Here is a 16,380-nt window from a genome sequence, read left to right on the forward strand (position 1 = left end):
TGCTAAAAAACCAGAGATAAATTATGATCCTGATTTGAAAAATATTCAATTAAAAGATACACATGCTCATTTAAGCACAGTTGGAAAAACTCTTCCTTTGCCTGAGCTGGAGGCAGGGGGGAAACAAGGTGGTTTAGCTGGTCTATTCCTTCTATGATAGATTTGCAAAGAAATCCCTGAAACTCAGTCACTATCAGGTTGCTCCTTATCTGAACTTACCCACAGGCTAGAGGCTTGGGCAGCCGCCCCCGAGTAACACTTGACCAAAACAAACCTCCACCTCTTTGCTGTACAGAAGTAGCCGTGGTGTTAAAAATGCTACTACTTTCTGCACACGGAAGGAAGCTGCTGAAAATTTATGAACAAATTCACTGATAGATTGATAAACTAATTAAAAATGGGCTGCTCCAAGTTGCTAGCATCTGCATCGAACTTTTCATTGCCTCGGCTGTACTTAACACCGTGAGCTGTACTTTCCCATGTAGTTTAAATCGCTTCTCCTTAGCACAGGCTGTATTTGCAGATGCTGCGCTGTAATTAAAACAATCTCTCTGGTATTAGCTTGGCTGCTTGTAACTTCATTTACTCCTGCATTTGTCCATCGGATAGCAGTGGTTTATATATTGAATTGAGAATTTAAAGGGTAGGTTCACAAGCAGACTACAGCTCAGCATGGGTTTGAATGCATAAAGCAGCTATAAACTTCACATGGAAAATGCATTTGGGCTGCCTGGTTCTAGAAGACTCTGTGTATAAATTGTAGCCAGAAGAGTACCTCACCAAAGGTTCCTGCATCAGTTTCAAACAAGCAAAATGTGATGAAACATTGCACTTCCATTTTTTTGGTTGTTGCCAAAGAATAATATAATAGAAAATATTTTTTACGGTATTCACCTAGCATGATTTTACATGAATCACTATCTTACATTGTTCGAGAGGTTTTAACCCTAGGTAAGAAATATACAGTCTATATCTTTCTCTAAAAACCAACCAGGCAATGTTACCTTTTAAGTTGCCTTATAATATGAACTAAGACATACCACAAGGTGACCAACAGGTTACTCAGTGACAAAATGCTTTAAATATACAATTATATAAATTCTGAGCCATGCTCTTTCCTTTCCTTTGGGGATCATCTATTAATTAAGACTGTATGACTACGTGATTTTTCAGCTCAGTGGTCAAATGAAGAAAAGAAGCAGTTCTGTAATACTGGAACCAAATGAATCCTAGTTTTCTATGGATTTTCTGATGTCTGAGAAGGGTCAAACTCCCATATTAGCTTTTCCCTCAGCGGAGAGATTAATAATGCTTGTCTACTCGGCTCAGCTGCCCACTTCCATAAAACTGATAGGGAAGTCAGGCCTGCGAGACTTGCTCTGTGTTAAAAAAAAGGTCTGGAAGTGAACAACAGGTTCAAAAATTAGGAAGGAGAAACACAGACAGAAATAAATACAAAACCTGATATATGTACACAGAGGTGGAGACTGTACAAGCCTTGCTTCCTCAGGAGAATCTTGCTTTTTCCTTGATTTTATTCACCCAAACCAAGAAAAATGAAAAATTCAGCTAGGGCCCAAGATTCACCCGCAGGACCAGCTTTGATACCCATTATGGCATTTTTAAGAAACAAAAGCACTGAGGCACTGCTCAAGATACAAGACAGCAGTGGGCTGCAGTGTCTTTCCCACTCGCTGCCTTCATGCCTGCACAGGGGGCTCCAACACGCACCTGCAGCATCGCATTTGCTTGTCCTTGAATCGGTGAGCTGGCAGCTCAGCACCCTTCGTGCGAGACCACCATCCGCAGAGCACACTGTGCCCATTCAGATGGCTTTGGGTGGGTGAGAGATTTGAACATAACACCCCACATAGCCACACAGGAGTAAGACCATTTTGCCTCTCATAGAGGTCTGATAAAACTAGCTGGCAAAAAAGGAATTCTTAACTCAAACATACCTGATGATTTTAAATCAGAAACATTTGAGGGGATCCTTATTGCTCTCTAAATATGCTGTTTGCTATTATCCTCTGCAAAGCACCTGTTTGTCTTAACAATATTCATTAATGTCATTTGCAACATAACATGAAGTTTTAGGGCCCCTAGCTGAAGGAGAGAGTAACCCCTGATGGGTGGGTGGGAAGGTTTGCCCTTCACTCCCTGGTTTCCTTGTTTAAAAGAGGACAAATACATGTGGTGCAATTCAGCTCGCTCACCTTTAGTCACCCAAAAAACAACAGTCAAGTCTAAGTCAGTTGCCCAAGACCCTCCTGGGGCCAAAGGAAAGACACGAACTGCTTCCAGGGTGCGATTTGTCTAATCGGCTAAGAGGTGTCTGCATGAGGCCAGCTGAACTGCTGCCCAGGGCTGCTTCTCTCTCCCCCTCCCACCACTCTGGGGGACCCCTAGAAGCTAACAGAAAGGGTATGAGTCCCTACACTGGGGCAGCCTGTGAAATGACATCAGGACATTTTCCTTAATCATACAGGGTTATTTTGATGATAAAGCTATTGAAGAATATGAGATGTTATAAATATTGGTCGACAGGAACTACAGAAGTACCACAGACGACATCCCATGCCAATCTTTACGGAAACAACATTGACTTCACAGCTAAACACGTTTTTATTTTAATCTACGTTGTTGCAGGATAAAACCAACAACCAACCTGCAGCACTACCATAATCCTTCTCAGCAGTGTAAACATTAACACTCACCAATAGAGAGCTTGCTAATAATTTGTCAAAGGTTTTTGCTTAAACTATCTGCATTAATTAATTGTGATGGTTGTACTCCGGTTTTTTCCCCCTTGCATTTAAAATGCAACAAAATGGGTTTCAAAGATGTTACTGATAGGACCAGTGCCAGTTCAAGGGATTTTGCAACCCTAGGGAAGTAAAAATGTTTGCCCCTTCTACAACAAAGTTGCTCACAAACTAAATAGTCATAAAAAAATTTGCAGCTCCTGGAGCTTCACTGCTGTAGGCAGCCATCTGTTCTGTCTTTCTGACAAGAGTAGGTCCTGTGTCTATCTGAAATATAATGGGAAACCTCATACAGATGCAAAGAACAGAAAATGCTTTTGCACAAAAGACCGCTGCTGAAAAAGGAGAGAGAGATACCCAAAAATACGAGGGCAGCCCTGAGCTGGGGCTTGTTCATACGTCAGTTCTCCTAGGATGGACTAGAGGAGAGCAGCAGACATGCACCTTGTGCAAGGGCTGAGCTAGTAACAGTTTCGTAAATTAACTGGGTGTTAAATAACACCTGTAAAAATAAGTGAAGCCAAAGTAAGGCTGTTGGCTTGAGGTGAAGAAATCTTTTCTACACTTTGTTGTTTTTACTGTAGATGGAACATCAATTCGTATTTTTTAGCAAAGCCACAGAAGACATTTTCTTACTCGCCTGTTAGTGTAAAGCCTTACGTAGATAACCTCAAACACTGTGTGATATGACCCACACATTGACGAATGGCCCACTCATTTATGAGCTTAAATAAAGATTTAGGTTTCTTGCTTTGAGCACACAAGCAATGATATTTCCAGTCTTCTTTCGTAAGGGTGGAATTCAACGTGCAATGAAGCAGTCTAGAGAAAGCATGCCACTTAAGTTACACTTAAAACCACATAAACATGACTCAAAACAAAAACATTTGGGGAAAAAGATCTTACAGGCTCACATTAAAATCAACGTCCCTTTTGCTTCTGAGTTCAAGGGGATGGATTACCCACTCCTCTACCCACATCCAGACTCAAAAGAGTTTTATTTTTCTTTATGCAAATGATTTTGTTATTTACCTTGGAAGTCCAGCATCTTGTTTTCTTCATCTAGAAGCTTCATCAGCTTACCATACAGAATTTGCTCATCAAATTTCACAGGATCTTAAAAACAAACACAGTGAAACATCTATTGTTTATTCCTGTAGTATTTCAAGAAACACTATTTTAAACTATAAAGATATAAAAACACAAAAGTTAAGAAACCATTTGACACTTAAAAAATCATTTTCACATCACTAGTTTCATAGCAGAGGTGACTGTCATTTTCTTCTGAGTTATGACAGATGGTTTAAAATAAAAATACTATATAATCACATAATTTTAAATGGTGAGCAATATTATATCTTGATCTGGACTGAAACTGGTTTACTAATTTTGCTAATAGACTACTTGAAACCATTATTTATTTTCAAATTGCCAGATTAATTCTATTTGACTCAATAAAAACTCAAAGTACCTAATTTCTTTTCTAATGTGATTTTTAATCTTTATCAGAAATTTTACCTTGATGTTCATAATACTAGCAAGTTATCTAGTATGAGTAGTCATTACAGCACACTATAAATTTAGATTTTGGGGCAGTCATTCAAATTCCCAGTAACATCTGCAGATTTTAAAAAGGAGCAAGGGGGACACACATCTTTTTCCATGACACCAAAAAAAAAACCAACCCACAAAAAAACACTCCAAGTGTCTATATTCAAGGGAGAAATAACCAGTTGAGACTGTCACCTCTCCCAGTCTCCAAGACTCTGGCTTCTCTTAAGTTGTCAGCAAAGACAGGTAGGCAGAAGGCCAAAGAGGTGCATACAAGGTACACCAAGTACAGATACAGGTAACATTGGGTGGCTCTTGTTAAGTGCCCAATAGAATCCCAAAGAAATATTTTTTTTTTTTTATCATGAAATTTCAGGACCAAGTTTTTCAGTTACACTGAGCATTCAAACAGGGAGGCTTCTGCAAACCTCTTCTGCAAGTGCAGAATCTTTTCTATTTCTTTTAGCATGTAACACTGAAATGTTCCCTTGGCGAGGGGGGAAAGTAAATCCATAGTGGGGTGTTGTTTGTTCTCAGGGCATTATCAACTCAGACAAATTTCCAGAACAAATTTAATTTATCAAATCCAGGAAAGATAATTGCCAATATCTTCATTTTCACAGAATAATCCATTAAAGAATCCCATATGATGAGCACATTAAAATGATATTTAACTTCGCATAATAGAGTTAGTGGCTGAAGATTTGCTTTTCGCCAGCTACTCTCTTTGGGCATTGGGCCTGACTTGCTTAAGTTGTAAGAAGAGTGTAACTTTAAAATGTGCTGTGCTTTATTCAACCTGTTCTGGTTTTGTCTCTTGTTAGTGACAAGCTGCTAGCTAGAAAGAGGAGGTAAACAAATATGGTTTCCAACCAAGGGTTGCCCATGTAGGACCAGACTTCACTTCTGACTGTCCTTCTAACTCCATCTGCTACACACAAATGCAGATCCACTTATTTAACCCTTCTGCAAGGAAAACTAAACCAGACAATGAGCCTGGTTTGTGAGTCTCACCAAAACAGACTGGTCAAGGTAGGAAGGGACCTCTGGAGGTCATCTGGTCCAGTCCCCCTTGCTCAAACAGAGCCACCTAGAGCCAAGTTGCCCAGGACCATGTCCAGACAGCTTTTGAACATCTCCAAGGCGAAAGACTTTCTCTTGGCAGAGGTGTGGGTAAATACAGCATTACAACTGCTCTGCAAGTATCAACACAACCAACCTGAGGCCCAAAATGCTGCTAACAGACCTTTAATAAACAAATATGCCCCCAACCTGTGAGTGGCTTTTTTGCTGGGAAGAAAAAGGATGAGCACCAAAGGACAGTTGTTCATATATGGATCTCGGGTCTAGTCTGACATCCATGTGCCTAAAACCACCTCTCCACTCACACCCCCAGAACTGGATAGACTTTCTCAGAGGTTTCATCTGTTCCAAAAGTATAAAATAAAAAAAAAAAAAAGCCCACACCTAAAACCAAACGAACCAAAAACCCAAGCAATCAAAAACACAAAACACCAAACCAAAAAACACAATGAACATTTAAGGTTAAGTGTGTGTCACTCAGCATCTTCACCACAGTCAAGAGAACATGTATCCCTTATATCACCACTTTATCTGTACATGTTTTTAGGCATACAGTTACAGGAGTCTAATCCACTTTTCATTCTCTGGTTATGAAGTGGATCGTGACTCATGAAGCTTATTCATAAGATGAACCAAGGCAGTACCAAGAAAAAAATAATCTTTCGTTTAAGAACTCCAAGCCAGAAGTTGACTTCCAAGGTATTACTTTGCTGCACTGTACAATGAACGGGGAAATTAAAGGAGTTAGATGTAATTCACCCTTGATAAACATTAATTATTTTTTTTTACCAGTGCACAGAAATTAGTTACTGACATGTAGTCCGAGTTAGTCTGCTTTTCTCAGTCACACAAGTTTTTGCCTCAAAAGTTTAAGCCTCCATATCTACTCAAAGTTTCTCATTAATTTCAGAAATAGCCTACTTTGAGACCCTTTATAGCAGGTAATTTTTCTTGGATTTGGCTACACCTGCATGCTTAGACACTCTGCAGTACAAATGAGCACAAGGTTTAAAAAAGCAAAGGGCTAGGAAGGGAACAAGAACTGGGTCTTGCGTGCTATTGGGTTGTTAGTGCTTCACAACAGGAGCTGGGCCAAAGCACTCAGCACATAGCTAAGCACTTTATTACCATGATGATGTTCTTACTTAAGTCCATGCAAATTCAGGCAGGCCTATTCCCACCCTTTTTTATCTAAAAGCCATGACAGCAAAGGAGAATTTCCTGCACTAGACAATACCTCCTGGTTAATCTCTCTCATACCCATGCATAACTTTTGTTCTACCGGCTTTGCAGTCACACCCTCCCATTCCTCACCATCGCCCACAGACAGCAAAGCTAAACATCTGGGTTAAACTGGCAAAAAGAAACCAGAAAAGCCTTCTTGTGTGCTGGGAACTTTTACAGACTCTGAGGTTTCCTTCTGTTAGGTGAAGACACGCTCAGCTCAGTAATGAAACTGCTCTCCTAGAAGGAATTTGAGAGCAGGGTTGCAAAAAAGCTACAGCTTAGTACTCAGTTCTGGGCTAACTTCATTAATTAAAGAGAACATGGCATAGACAATGTCCTTGGAGTGTGCTTCATGTTGTTACTATAGCAGAACGAACACACCACAGGCTCGCTTTTACCCATCCTTTAACTCACTGTCCTTGATCAAAGCCTATGTATACTGCCTATCGTGTTCAGAGCGGTTAAGGCATATAATTTAAATTGTAAACCTCAATATTTAAATAGAACTGCATATGTGATCTTTGTCACCTCATTTTCATGAATGGAAAAGAATATTCTGACACCAAAATTACATACTTAATTCTGCCTCACCTTCTTCACTGACCTCCATCCCACACTGCCTTGGGTTTATTTCCTCATCCATCAACGGGTCAAAGTAATTTCTGCTGTATTCATTTCCTGTGGAAAGCACATGAAGTAAGGGTCAGCGATTATTAGAAGCACATGAACCAAAATGTTAATTTTGAAATCGACACCAGCAAGCAAAGGGGCATTTTTTGCTACTTTATAAGCTTAATTTTTTTAACAAGTCCTCTAAGCCTACTAGTACTGCAATTATCATCTTGTGAAAGGTCAGAAAAGGTAATTCTGGAAACAAGTGCACTTTATGTTACTTTTGCTCAGGAACTAATGAGAAAAATTCTCAAATTTAGATGATGGAAAGATAAAAAAAATTTAAAAAATCCAGCATCCCCAACATACACCAAATTATTCTTGAAACACGTCGTACAAGTGAATTACCCATGCTGCAGAGGAATTTGTGTTTCACAGCTGACCTCTCCAATTTCAACAGTTTTAAATTTCACCACTGAGGTTTCAACGTCTGGTGCATCTTTAATACTGTATTCAACCAGAAAAGTGTTTAATTACAGAGGAGATACTAGAATACTGCCTCATTAATCTGAACAGCAATTATTTTCAGTTGGGCTAGGTAACTAATCCAAGATTTTGATGGGATAAAACTACTCACTTTAGCACTTTCCATTTCAACAGCTAGCTTTATCTGCTCTTTAGAAACTAATCAAGTTCACCAAAAAAAAGTCATTTGTTAGACTTATCGAGCAATGATCAAGCTGCCTAGAGGAACTCCTAGTAAAAGCCAGAAGATTCTTCTCTACACAAGAGGAGGTGGCCTTTTTCCTCAAAATGTCCTTCCTTCAGCAAAAGTGCTACACTTTATTAAAACCATCCTCACATTCACTGGGTTTGCCAGCAGAGTAAATAATTACTAAACAGAGAAAAAGTAAAATAATTAAATCTATAACAAACTTTAAAATTGCTTGAATACACATAGATCTATATCCTGGAAAATACATAAGAGCTAAATATACGAGGGGGTTAATTTATCCAGGATACACTATAGCAGTCTACAGTGTATTTGTTTTAGGATCAAAAATAATCCAAGCAGCAGCTCCTTTTCAGAGACTAAATGAAACTTTGATATGAAACTAGGTTTAATTTATATTTCTGGACTGGCACATTTTGACTGTCAGTCTCTGTTCCTTCAATGTAGTAAGTACAAGAACTGAAAATTTGCTTTACCTTGAGGTCTCAATAAAGAAAAAATAAATGAGTTTCATTTTTGTTACTTTATCTGTCAACAACTACTAGGCTGGTATGAATCTTGGCAGTATGTAATCAAAGTCTTATGTACTGCAATAACAGAGCCATTCTACCTTATTCACTGTAATTGTTTTTCTCTAGCACAAAGCACCGTGATGTTATATGAACACCCCTTCACATGTAGGTAAAATAATTCACCCATGTGCTAAAAAAGAAAATGATGATGCATTTCTTTATTCAATTACTTCATAGCTGTAAATGTAAATTGCTGGAAAGTATGTTGCAACTGTACAAGCAATAGTCAGCTGGCGTATAGGTTTTTTGCAGTCTTAATATCACAACAGCTTTTATTGAATGTTAACACCCCGTGTTCTTTATCCTGTGGGTCTGGTGTGAAACTCTGAGGACAATTGGAAAACTCTTCTGGACAGAATAATTGGCATTTAGGAGGAAGTGTCATGTTATATTTGAGTCTGAGAGGCATGGAAACCATTATTCAAAAAAGAGATGTATTGACAAATACCATTAAACAGCTTGCTCTTTTGTCCTCTCCAAAAAAAGAAAAACCTCAACCCTTCTTTGAGGAGTAAGAGACAATTTGTCCAGGGTTTTGGCTCTGTTAGAACCACGCACAACTAGAGCCAGAAGGTTATGCAGAAGTAAAAAGAAGAACCACGTTTGATTTCTCCTGAGCAAGGCACACACTTTAAAACCCGTGTAGTTAGAACGAGTGGTAAATGCCAGAACCACCTCCTTACGGTGATTTTGTAGACAACAAGCCATTTCAAACTGCAGGACTCCACAGAAGACTTTCAGTGAGGCCTTCTGACGACTCAAAATCACTGCAAACCTCAGATCACTGCTCGAGGGGTGGCTGGGTGTGGGGAGGATTTGGGGTCTTTTTCCCCCCCCTCAGCTCAACACACACCTTGAGAACTGGTGTGACCAGGAGGGTCTGGGCCAGTCCTCAGATTTACTGGGGGCAGGGGGAGTTTTTTTAGCTTGAAAATACAAAATTATCAATTTTAGTCAACATAACATACTGCCCAAGGCATTTTGCTAATAACATTTTGTGAGCATGTGAATGGATTACTAATCATTTCGCATTTGCTTTTGGAAATATTTGAAAGTGTATAACATGTAAATTAACAGTCCACTAAGGAATTCACATTGCTCTGCTTCGTGGTATAAACACAGTAAATGTTAATACAGAGCTTGCTTGCAGGTATTTTGAACAGCAGTGTATAGCTTGGTGCTTTCAGTCAGCAAGTTACTTTGAATACCTGCTCCTACAAAGACTTGGCCAACTTTAGAAACTTAGGTCTTTGCTTTGATCCAGAGGTTTGATCAAACCCATTAACTCAATTTGAAACCCCATTCAAACCTCAAAATTGCATTACTTCATGTGGAAGACAGAATGGATAATTCAGGAAATCAGAATTGAAGTGCAAAACCACAGATTATCTAAAAAGTCAAACAAAAATGGAAAGAAGGGTGTTGGCACAACAGTGACCAGGTGGGAATTTATACAGTTTAATTAAAGCAAGAGAAGTTGCTAATAAAATTAGCATAATCCTTGGATGCAGCCCATGGGACTGCACACGTATTACTAGGACCAGACGAAACTCTAAGATGGCTTTTAAATTGTCTGTAGTCAATTATACGGTCTATGTCCTGAGAATACCACAGAAATGGCACGAACAAGCTGCGTTTCTACATCTTCTGCTCCACAAAGAGATCAGGTAGCCCATATCAATATCACCTCAAGGGCAGAGCCTGGAATTTGGATAACAGGCAATTTTATTACATTCATATTGTACTACTGATCTAGGTTTTTAGTTAATGAAAGAACAGACAAAACTCTGTTGGATTTAAGTGCCTCCTAAACAGCGTAAAAGTGAAGGAATTATTAATAACCAGGTGACTGATTACTTAGAATTTGAATAAGCATCTACTGATGCTTGTTTTCAGAGTGATGCTGGGTCTTGGGGATAAAAGCAGAAATTTTGGCATGAGCCAGTTTTCATTAGAAGACAGAATTACAGATCATGGCCAAGGAAACTGGACTTACTAAGTAACAGCTCTCCATTTTCAGGCAGTGGGGTCAACACATGTCTCTACCAATGACTTGGTAGACACTACTGGGCAAATCATAAAAGCCTTTTGCATAAGATAGAATAAGACAGAGGCATCTTGGAAAGATGAAATTCCAGTCTGAGACGGCATTTTGACCCAAAGTGCTTTTGAAACATAGTGGGGAATGGAAAAGAGTAGTCCTCCTTTCCACACAGCTGTCTCAAAGCATCGATATCAGCAGCAATTCCTGTTAGTAAACATCATGGTAAATATTCACTGTCTCCATTCGACAGAATTGAACTTATTTCCCTAGGGATACTTTTCATTTTACTTTGCAGATACAGCCCCGTGGGCAGCCCGAACATAAGGTTCCATGCTAGCGTATTTCCCAGTTTCTTTATGAGAAAAGAGTACGGAACGGAACGAGCCAAAGCAGCAGCCTGGGGTCAGACCTGAATCCCCTCTAAGAGAGGTGCCCACCTCCACTGGGCCAGCAAGGACTAAGACTTGAGATCAGGAGGAAGGGGAGAGAAGGATCCCGCTTACTGTACTTCCAACGGCTTCACTGCTTCACCCTTCCTCGAGGCGTGGCAGGTCTTGGAACCAGCCCTTTTGCTCTGTATCATTCAGCACCTACATCGACAGAGCTTGGGACCCACAAGTTGCTTTTTTGTGGATACAGGTCTTTGCTTCTAATCTGCACCTTGTAAAAAAAAAAATCTATAAAGAATTATAAAGAAAATAATTCTAAATGTTTAAAGCATAAGAGTGGAGAAAGAAGCTATCCTCTTAAAAAAAAAAATCTCACGGAACGCAGAAATGAGGAAAAAGAAAAATCATCGCTAAAACTGCATGAACAGTGATAACCCTTGGGCAGTCAAAGACTGACGGGACTCCCAGTGAATATATAGGTGCTTAACTGATCGAAATAATGATTTAAAACCAGAAAACACATCAAGAAAGTTTGAAACTTTTACAAGGAAACATTTTGAGGTTTTATTCCAGAATTCTGTGTAGCTAGGATTTACTCACATCTAAATGTCATGAAGATGTTAAAAATAAAATTTCAGTTTTGAAGAACATAGTGAACTGATATGTAATCCATAAAACAACGTTAGCTCTCCCTTCTCATTTTGGCAAGAAAAGAAAACAAAGAATTATTATAAATTAACTGGAAGTTATACTTTTAGTTTGGATTTTTAATTATCATTACTGAACCATGATCTTTGTTACATTTACCTCAGCTCATAAGCGGTACAAATATCTTTAATTAAATTTATATAGGTTGATCTAGGTTACATATAGAAGCTGAAAGAAACCTTAAGACACATCATTACTATTTTAGATTTACATCTAACATTACCATCTATGTCATAAATATAAATAAATATTAACTTTATTATTTTAGACACAGATCTAAAAGAAGATTTCCTGGGAAGCACAGAGTTATTCCAGATTATCACTAAATAGAGAGGGGAGAGTGTTTTACATAGAGCTTCACGATTTCATGAGGACCAAGCAGAATTCAATGAAAAATTGCATGTAAATGGCATCCCCAACCTGAGGAGCATGAAGCAAGTGGCTGGACAGTAGGTTATATCTGAAAACACAGCTTGGTTAAATACTACCATCATCGTGTGAGTTCTCCGTTTTTAAAAAGTTTTAAAGGTATCATATGTCACTTTCCTTATCCTCAGCAGAGACCATAGGTAACGGGTAAACCACATAACTGTGCCTTATTATGTTTATGTTGTAAGCCTTGAATAAACTCGCTTGTCAGCTTTGACAGGACGCTGGCAAAGGGGCCGTTCGTGACCTTGAGCAGCGCCGACCATGCTGCGCCTTCACCCATGCTTGGGAAACGCCACACTGCATCACGGCACCCACTTTTCTGTCCCCCCACTACTACAGTCCTGGAAGACTTACCACATTTGCTGCTTTTGCTGCTGTTAAAGCAAAGGTATAGGGTAGGATTATTTTTTTTTTTTTTTCCTGCAGGCAACAGAGGGCACTGTGCCAAGGGACGCCAGTGAGAGACCTGCTGCTTTTCCTGGAAAAACGCTGGTGGTTGAAGGCGTGAGAAAAAGATTTACTGATGATGATGGAGTTCATTTAGGAACAGTATTAGATAATGTGACATATGTCAATAGGGAAAATGGATTCTGAGTGCTCCCAGGCTGGCAGGCTCGGCTGCTCCCACACTATTCCAGCGAGGGAACTTGCCAGATTCTGAGAGTCCACAGCGCTATTATGAAGTAAACAATTTGCAAGTGTAATAAATTAGCCTTAAAAATACATATTCAGTCACCTTCTGAAAAAGTATTTCCCAATTATAAAATGCATCCATTCTTCACAATTCTTCTCCCCCTACCTTTCACAAATTCAATTTTAGCACATCACTTAGATGAGTGGTGCAGTATCCCTGTTGTTGAAATTGCATGCAATGGATCACGTTTTGCACACTACATTACACCTTGTCCCGTTCTGCTGATTTCAATTGGATTACACATTGTGTAATTCAACGCAAAATTACTTCCAATGACAACCCTTTTATTCCTATGCATACATGGTGATCCATCATGCCCTGCATACCGGGTTTGGCATTTCCATTTCAAGTCCCTGTTGGAATCAGAAAGCATGGAACCACATACACAGAACTTGAATTATTAGATATAAACTTTGCCGTTGTTTAAGAAAAAGAGGGTACAGTTTTGATTCATATTTCTGGTCTCATCCTTTATGCAAATCATTTTTTCCAACACAGCCAGTGTCACAAGCTCTCATTTCCTTCACATGCAGCACAAATGTGAGTTTCCAGCAGATGCCTGTATTTTCATCTATGTTTATTGTCTCTCCAGTGGGTACCTACCACCCCTCTGGAATTAAATTAGACCCTGCTCAAAAAGCTTCAGCCTCCAGTTCCCTGTAAACAGACTAAACTCAACGCATTTGCTTATGTTTTTATCAAGTTGATATCCCACACAGCTCCTTCACCCTTTTCTGTCTGTGTATACCCCAATCAAGGTCCTCGCCCAGTTACACTCCTGAGCAAGAAAGGACTTACAATAACATCCCTACCACATCTGAACTACCTTCAGCACTAACCGTTCCTTAGCAAAAGCTTCTCTCTACTTTAGCTTTCGATAAGGAGCAGAACTGTTCTATTTTATAGTGAGATTTTTCCCATAGGACACACACAGCACTGTATTAGATATCTTCAACCTAGGTCTGCAGCTAGGAGTTGGTGCAGCAGAGCACCATGCAGAGACACTGATTTGCTCCCAGAAGCAGTACAGACATGTTAAAGCCATGCTGTACCTGGGATAATTAGAAGAACAGTTTCTGGTCTTCGATTGAAAAAGCTTTTTTTCCCTCCTTTTTTCTTTTTTTTTCTTCCTCCCCCTCCCCAGTGTTGTTAATCTCTGTGGGCAGATTTATTGGAGCATGATATGAGATGTTAACAGCGCCTGTTGCAGATAAAATGATAGAATTAATTAGAGCTTTTGATTTTAGGAGATAATCTAGTTCTGAAAAAAGATTTATATATTGGGGATGATAGAGGGGGAAAATGAATGCTTTGTGTCATCTGGAGACAATTTTAACTTGAATCATCAACATTTAGGGTCAGATTGCCTCTAGCCTTTGTACAAGTGAGCAGGACACAGGAGAACACAATTAGCCTTTCTTTCATCTTCCATCAAAAGCCACGGAGCATCACAGTCTCCGAAGGTGCTTATGCAATCACCAGGTGCAAGGCAGACCATGTAGTGGGAGGATGCTCAAAAAGCCCCGTACCTGTATTCTGCGGCTTGCATGCGTGGTTGGCACCCCAGAAAGATCAGTCTAATTTGTTCTGACATATATTCCCTCTATATGGTTGGGCTGGAAGTTTTACCTATCTTGTAGAAATGTGCACAGTGCCATTGCACAAGGCTCTTCTCAGGAGTAGCTGGACCAAACCTGTGTAACACTGTGGCTGTGGTGAGCACAGCAGCTGAGGACAAAAATGTATCAGATGCTAAAAATAGAAACTTTTGCTTTACAGGCCTGTGATAAAATGTTAAATACAGTAGTCCTGAGTTAAGGGGTTGCTTATGACGTACCTCACCCATGAAGTTGAGCAGCTGCCCTCCTATTCTGCCGTCAGCCAAAGATGGCATATTCCGGAGGTTTGGTGCTTCCATCACAACAGTTTGTTGGAAGCCCTTTGCTGGGCAGAGACTTTCCCAAGCCAGCCTGAACATTAGGGCACTCTACAAAGTGTTTTGGGTTTAAACGCCTCTGGAGAAAAGAGAAAAACCAATACCAGCTCACCTTGAGATCAAGTACCTGGCAACTGAGGAACAGGAGGACGTAGCTTCCTGACATTCCAGGTTTGGGTGACCTAACCCCAAATATTTTTCCCAAGGAAATTTGCCTATTAGACCTGCCACATTGGGACGGCCAACATGAAAATTTCTGGCAAATTCAATATTTGCTGAGGGATAGAAAGGCAGAAGAATTGGTTGAATTTAGTCGTGAGGAAAGCCTAAGTGCTTTCAGAAACAAATAAATTGCACAGTTTGGCAAAGATAAGGCTGCTGCTAGACAACCTTAATTTCACAAGCAATATATGAAAGAAATGAAGGTGATAGGAGCAATCAGCAAAGAGTCAGCATAGAATCAAGAAGAGGAAATAGGGTAGAAGCCAATGCAACCAATTAGCTGGCTGAAAATCAGGAGATTAATCTGTGTAAATAGTCAGCCAGTTCCCCTGGGTCACTATAACATTTAACAGCAGTACCATGTCTTCACCATATAGGAGTGATGATGGAAAGCATACAGCAGAATGAGTTACTCAGTGGCTTATTCCTGAACAACAGTCTACTGATGATGATGATGATAAAAATTGGAATTTTGTCCATCATGGGAAATAGGACAGTGCGAGACATGGAGCAGCCTAACAAACAGAGCAATGGATTAGGGACAAGAGGTTTTATTTCAATTTCCATCACAGGCCTGCAGGGTGACTGCAGATATGGCCTCATGCCCTGCCCCAATTTCCTCACCAGCAAAGGATGTGGGAGCCTTGCACTTTGAGTCACGAGAAGAGTCCCCACCAATCTGGTTTGAAAAGCGAAAAAGTCTTGGAAAAAACCACTGGAAAGATTTGATCAGTTTCTTGAAAACAAGAATCAGTTCACAACCTCCCCTTTTCAGGAGATATTCTGTTATCAGAGGAGAGGGGATTGGAAAAGTCAATACAGCACAACCATACCTGTGAATGAAGCTGGGGGAAAATGCAGGCACGTTGCAATACCACATACCTCTGCACTGGCTATTTAATTTATACACCTCCAAGCGACGTGTGTTCTGCAGAGCAGCCTCCTGTGCAGACATATCCAAATTCTAGGAATGGGGTTTAAGGCTGTCTTGAACATGCAACTGACTGTTCACACTCCTTTCTGGTATCCTTAGCACGGAGGTGTGTGAGAAGGCATCTCAAAAAGTAGGTGGAGGTTTTTCCTAGAGAACGCTTCCCTCCAGCAATTGCTGACAGAGGAACAGGCTGCGACACTGTTGCAAGATGGAGGAAATGATAGCAACCCCTGTAGCTATTATTTGCTGCCATTAACAACACGGGCGATGGGTGGAAAGATAATGGAAAGGCAATACCATCCCTGTGCCCTGCCTTCAAGTGCATAGCCTGAAAATCCAGCTTGATGTTTATATAGTGTTTTCAACCTGTAATCTGCTAAATACAGCGATTAAATAATTGTGCTTAAGGTTATAACTGGTTTTAAATTGTACAGTTTAACACTGAGCATTAGAATTGATAAATGCCATTCCCCGTTGA

At 39.9% G+C, this 16,380-nt stretch overlaps 1 protein-coding gene across 1 annotated transcript in view; it reads right to left on the reverse strand.

Moving 5' to 3' along the window:
- LOC130145943 (orofacial cleft 1 candidate gene 1 protein homolog) overlaps nt 1-16,380 on the reverse strand; it is an 81,842-nt gene that overhangs the window by 55,908 nt on the left and 9,554 nt on the right. The window contains exons 4-5 of the mRNA XM_056331507.1: nt 7,218-7,304; nt 3,798-3,881 (exon numbers count right to left, since the gene is read on the reverse strand). Coding sequence (XP_056187482.1) covers nt 3,798-3,881; nt 7,218-7,304 — 171 coding nt within the window. The remainder of the gene's footprint in view (nt 1-3,797; nt 3,882-7,217; nt 7,305-16,380) is intronic.

This window comes from Falco biarmicus, chromosome 3 (genome assembly GCF_023638135.1).
Source record: "Falco biarmicus isolate bFalBia1 chromosome 3, bFalBia1.pri, whole genome shotgun sequence".
NCBI classification, from domain to species: Eukaryota; Metazoa; Chordata; class Aves; order Falconiformes; family Falconidae; genus Falco; species Falco biarmicus.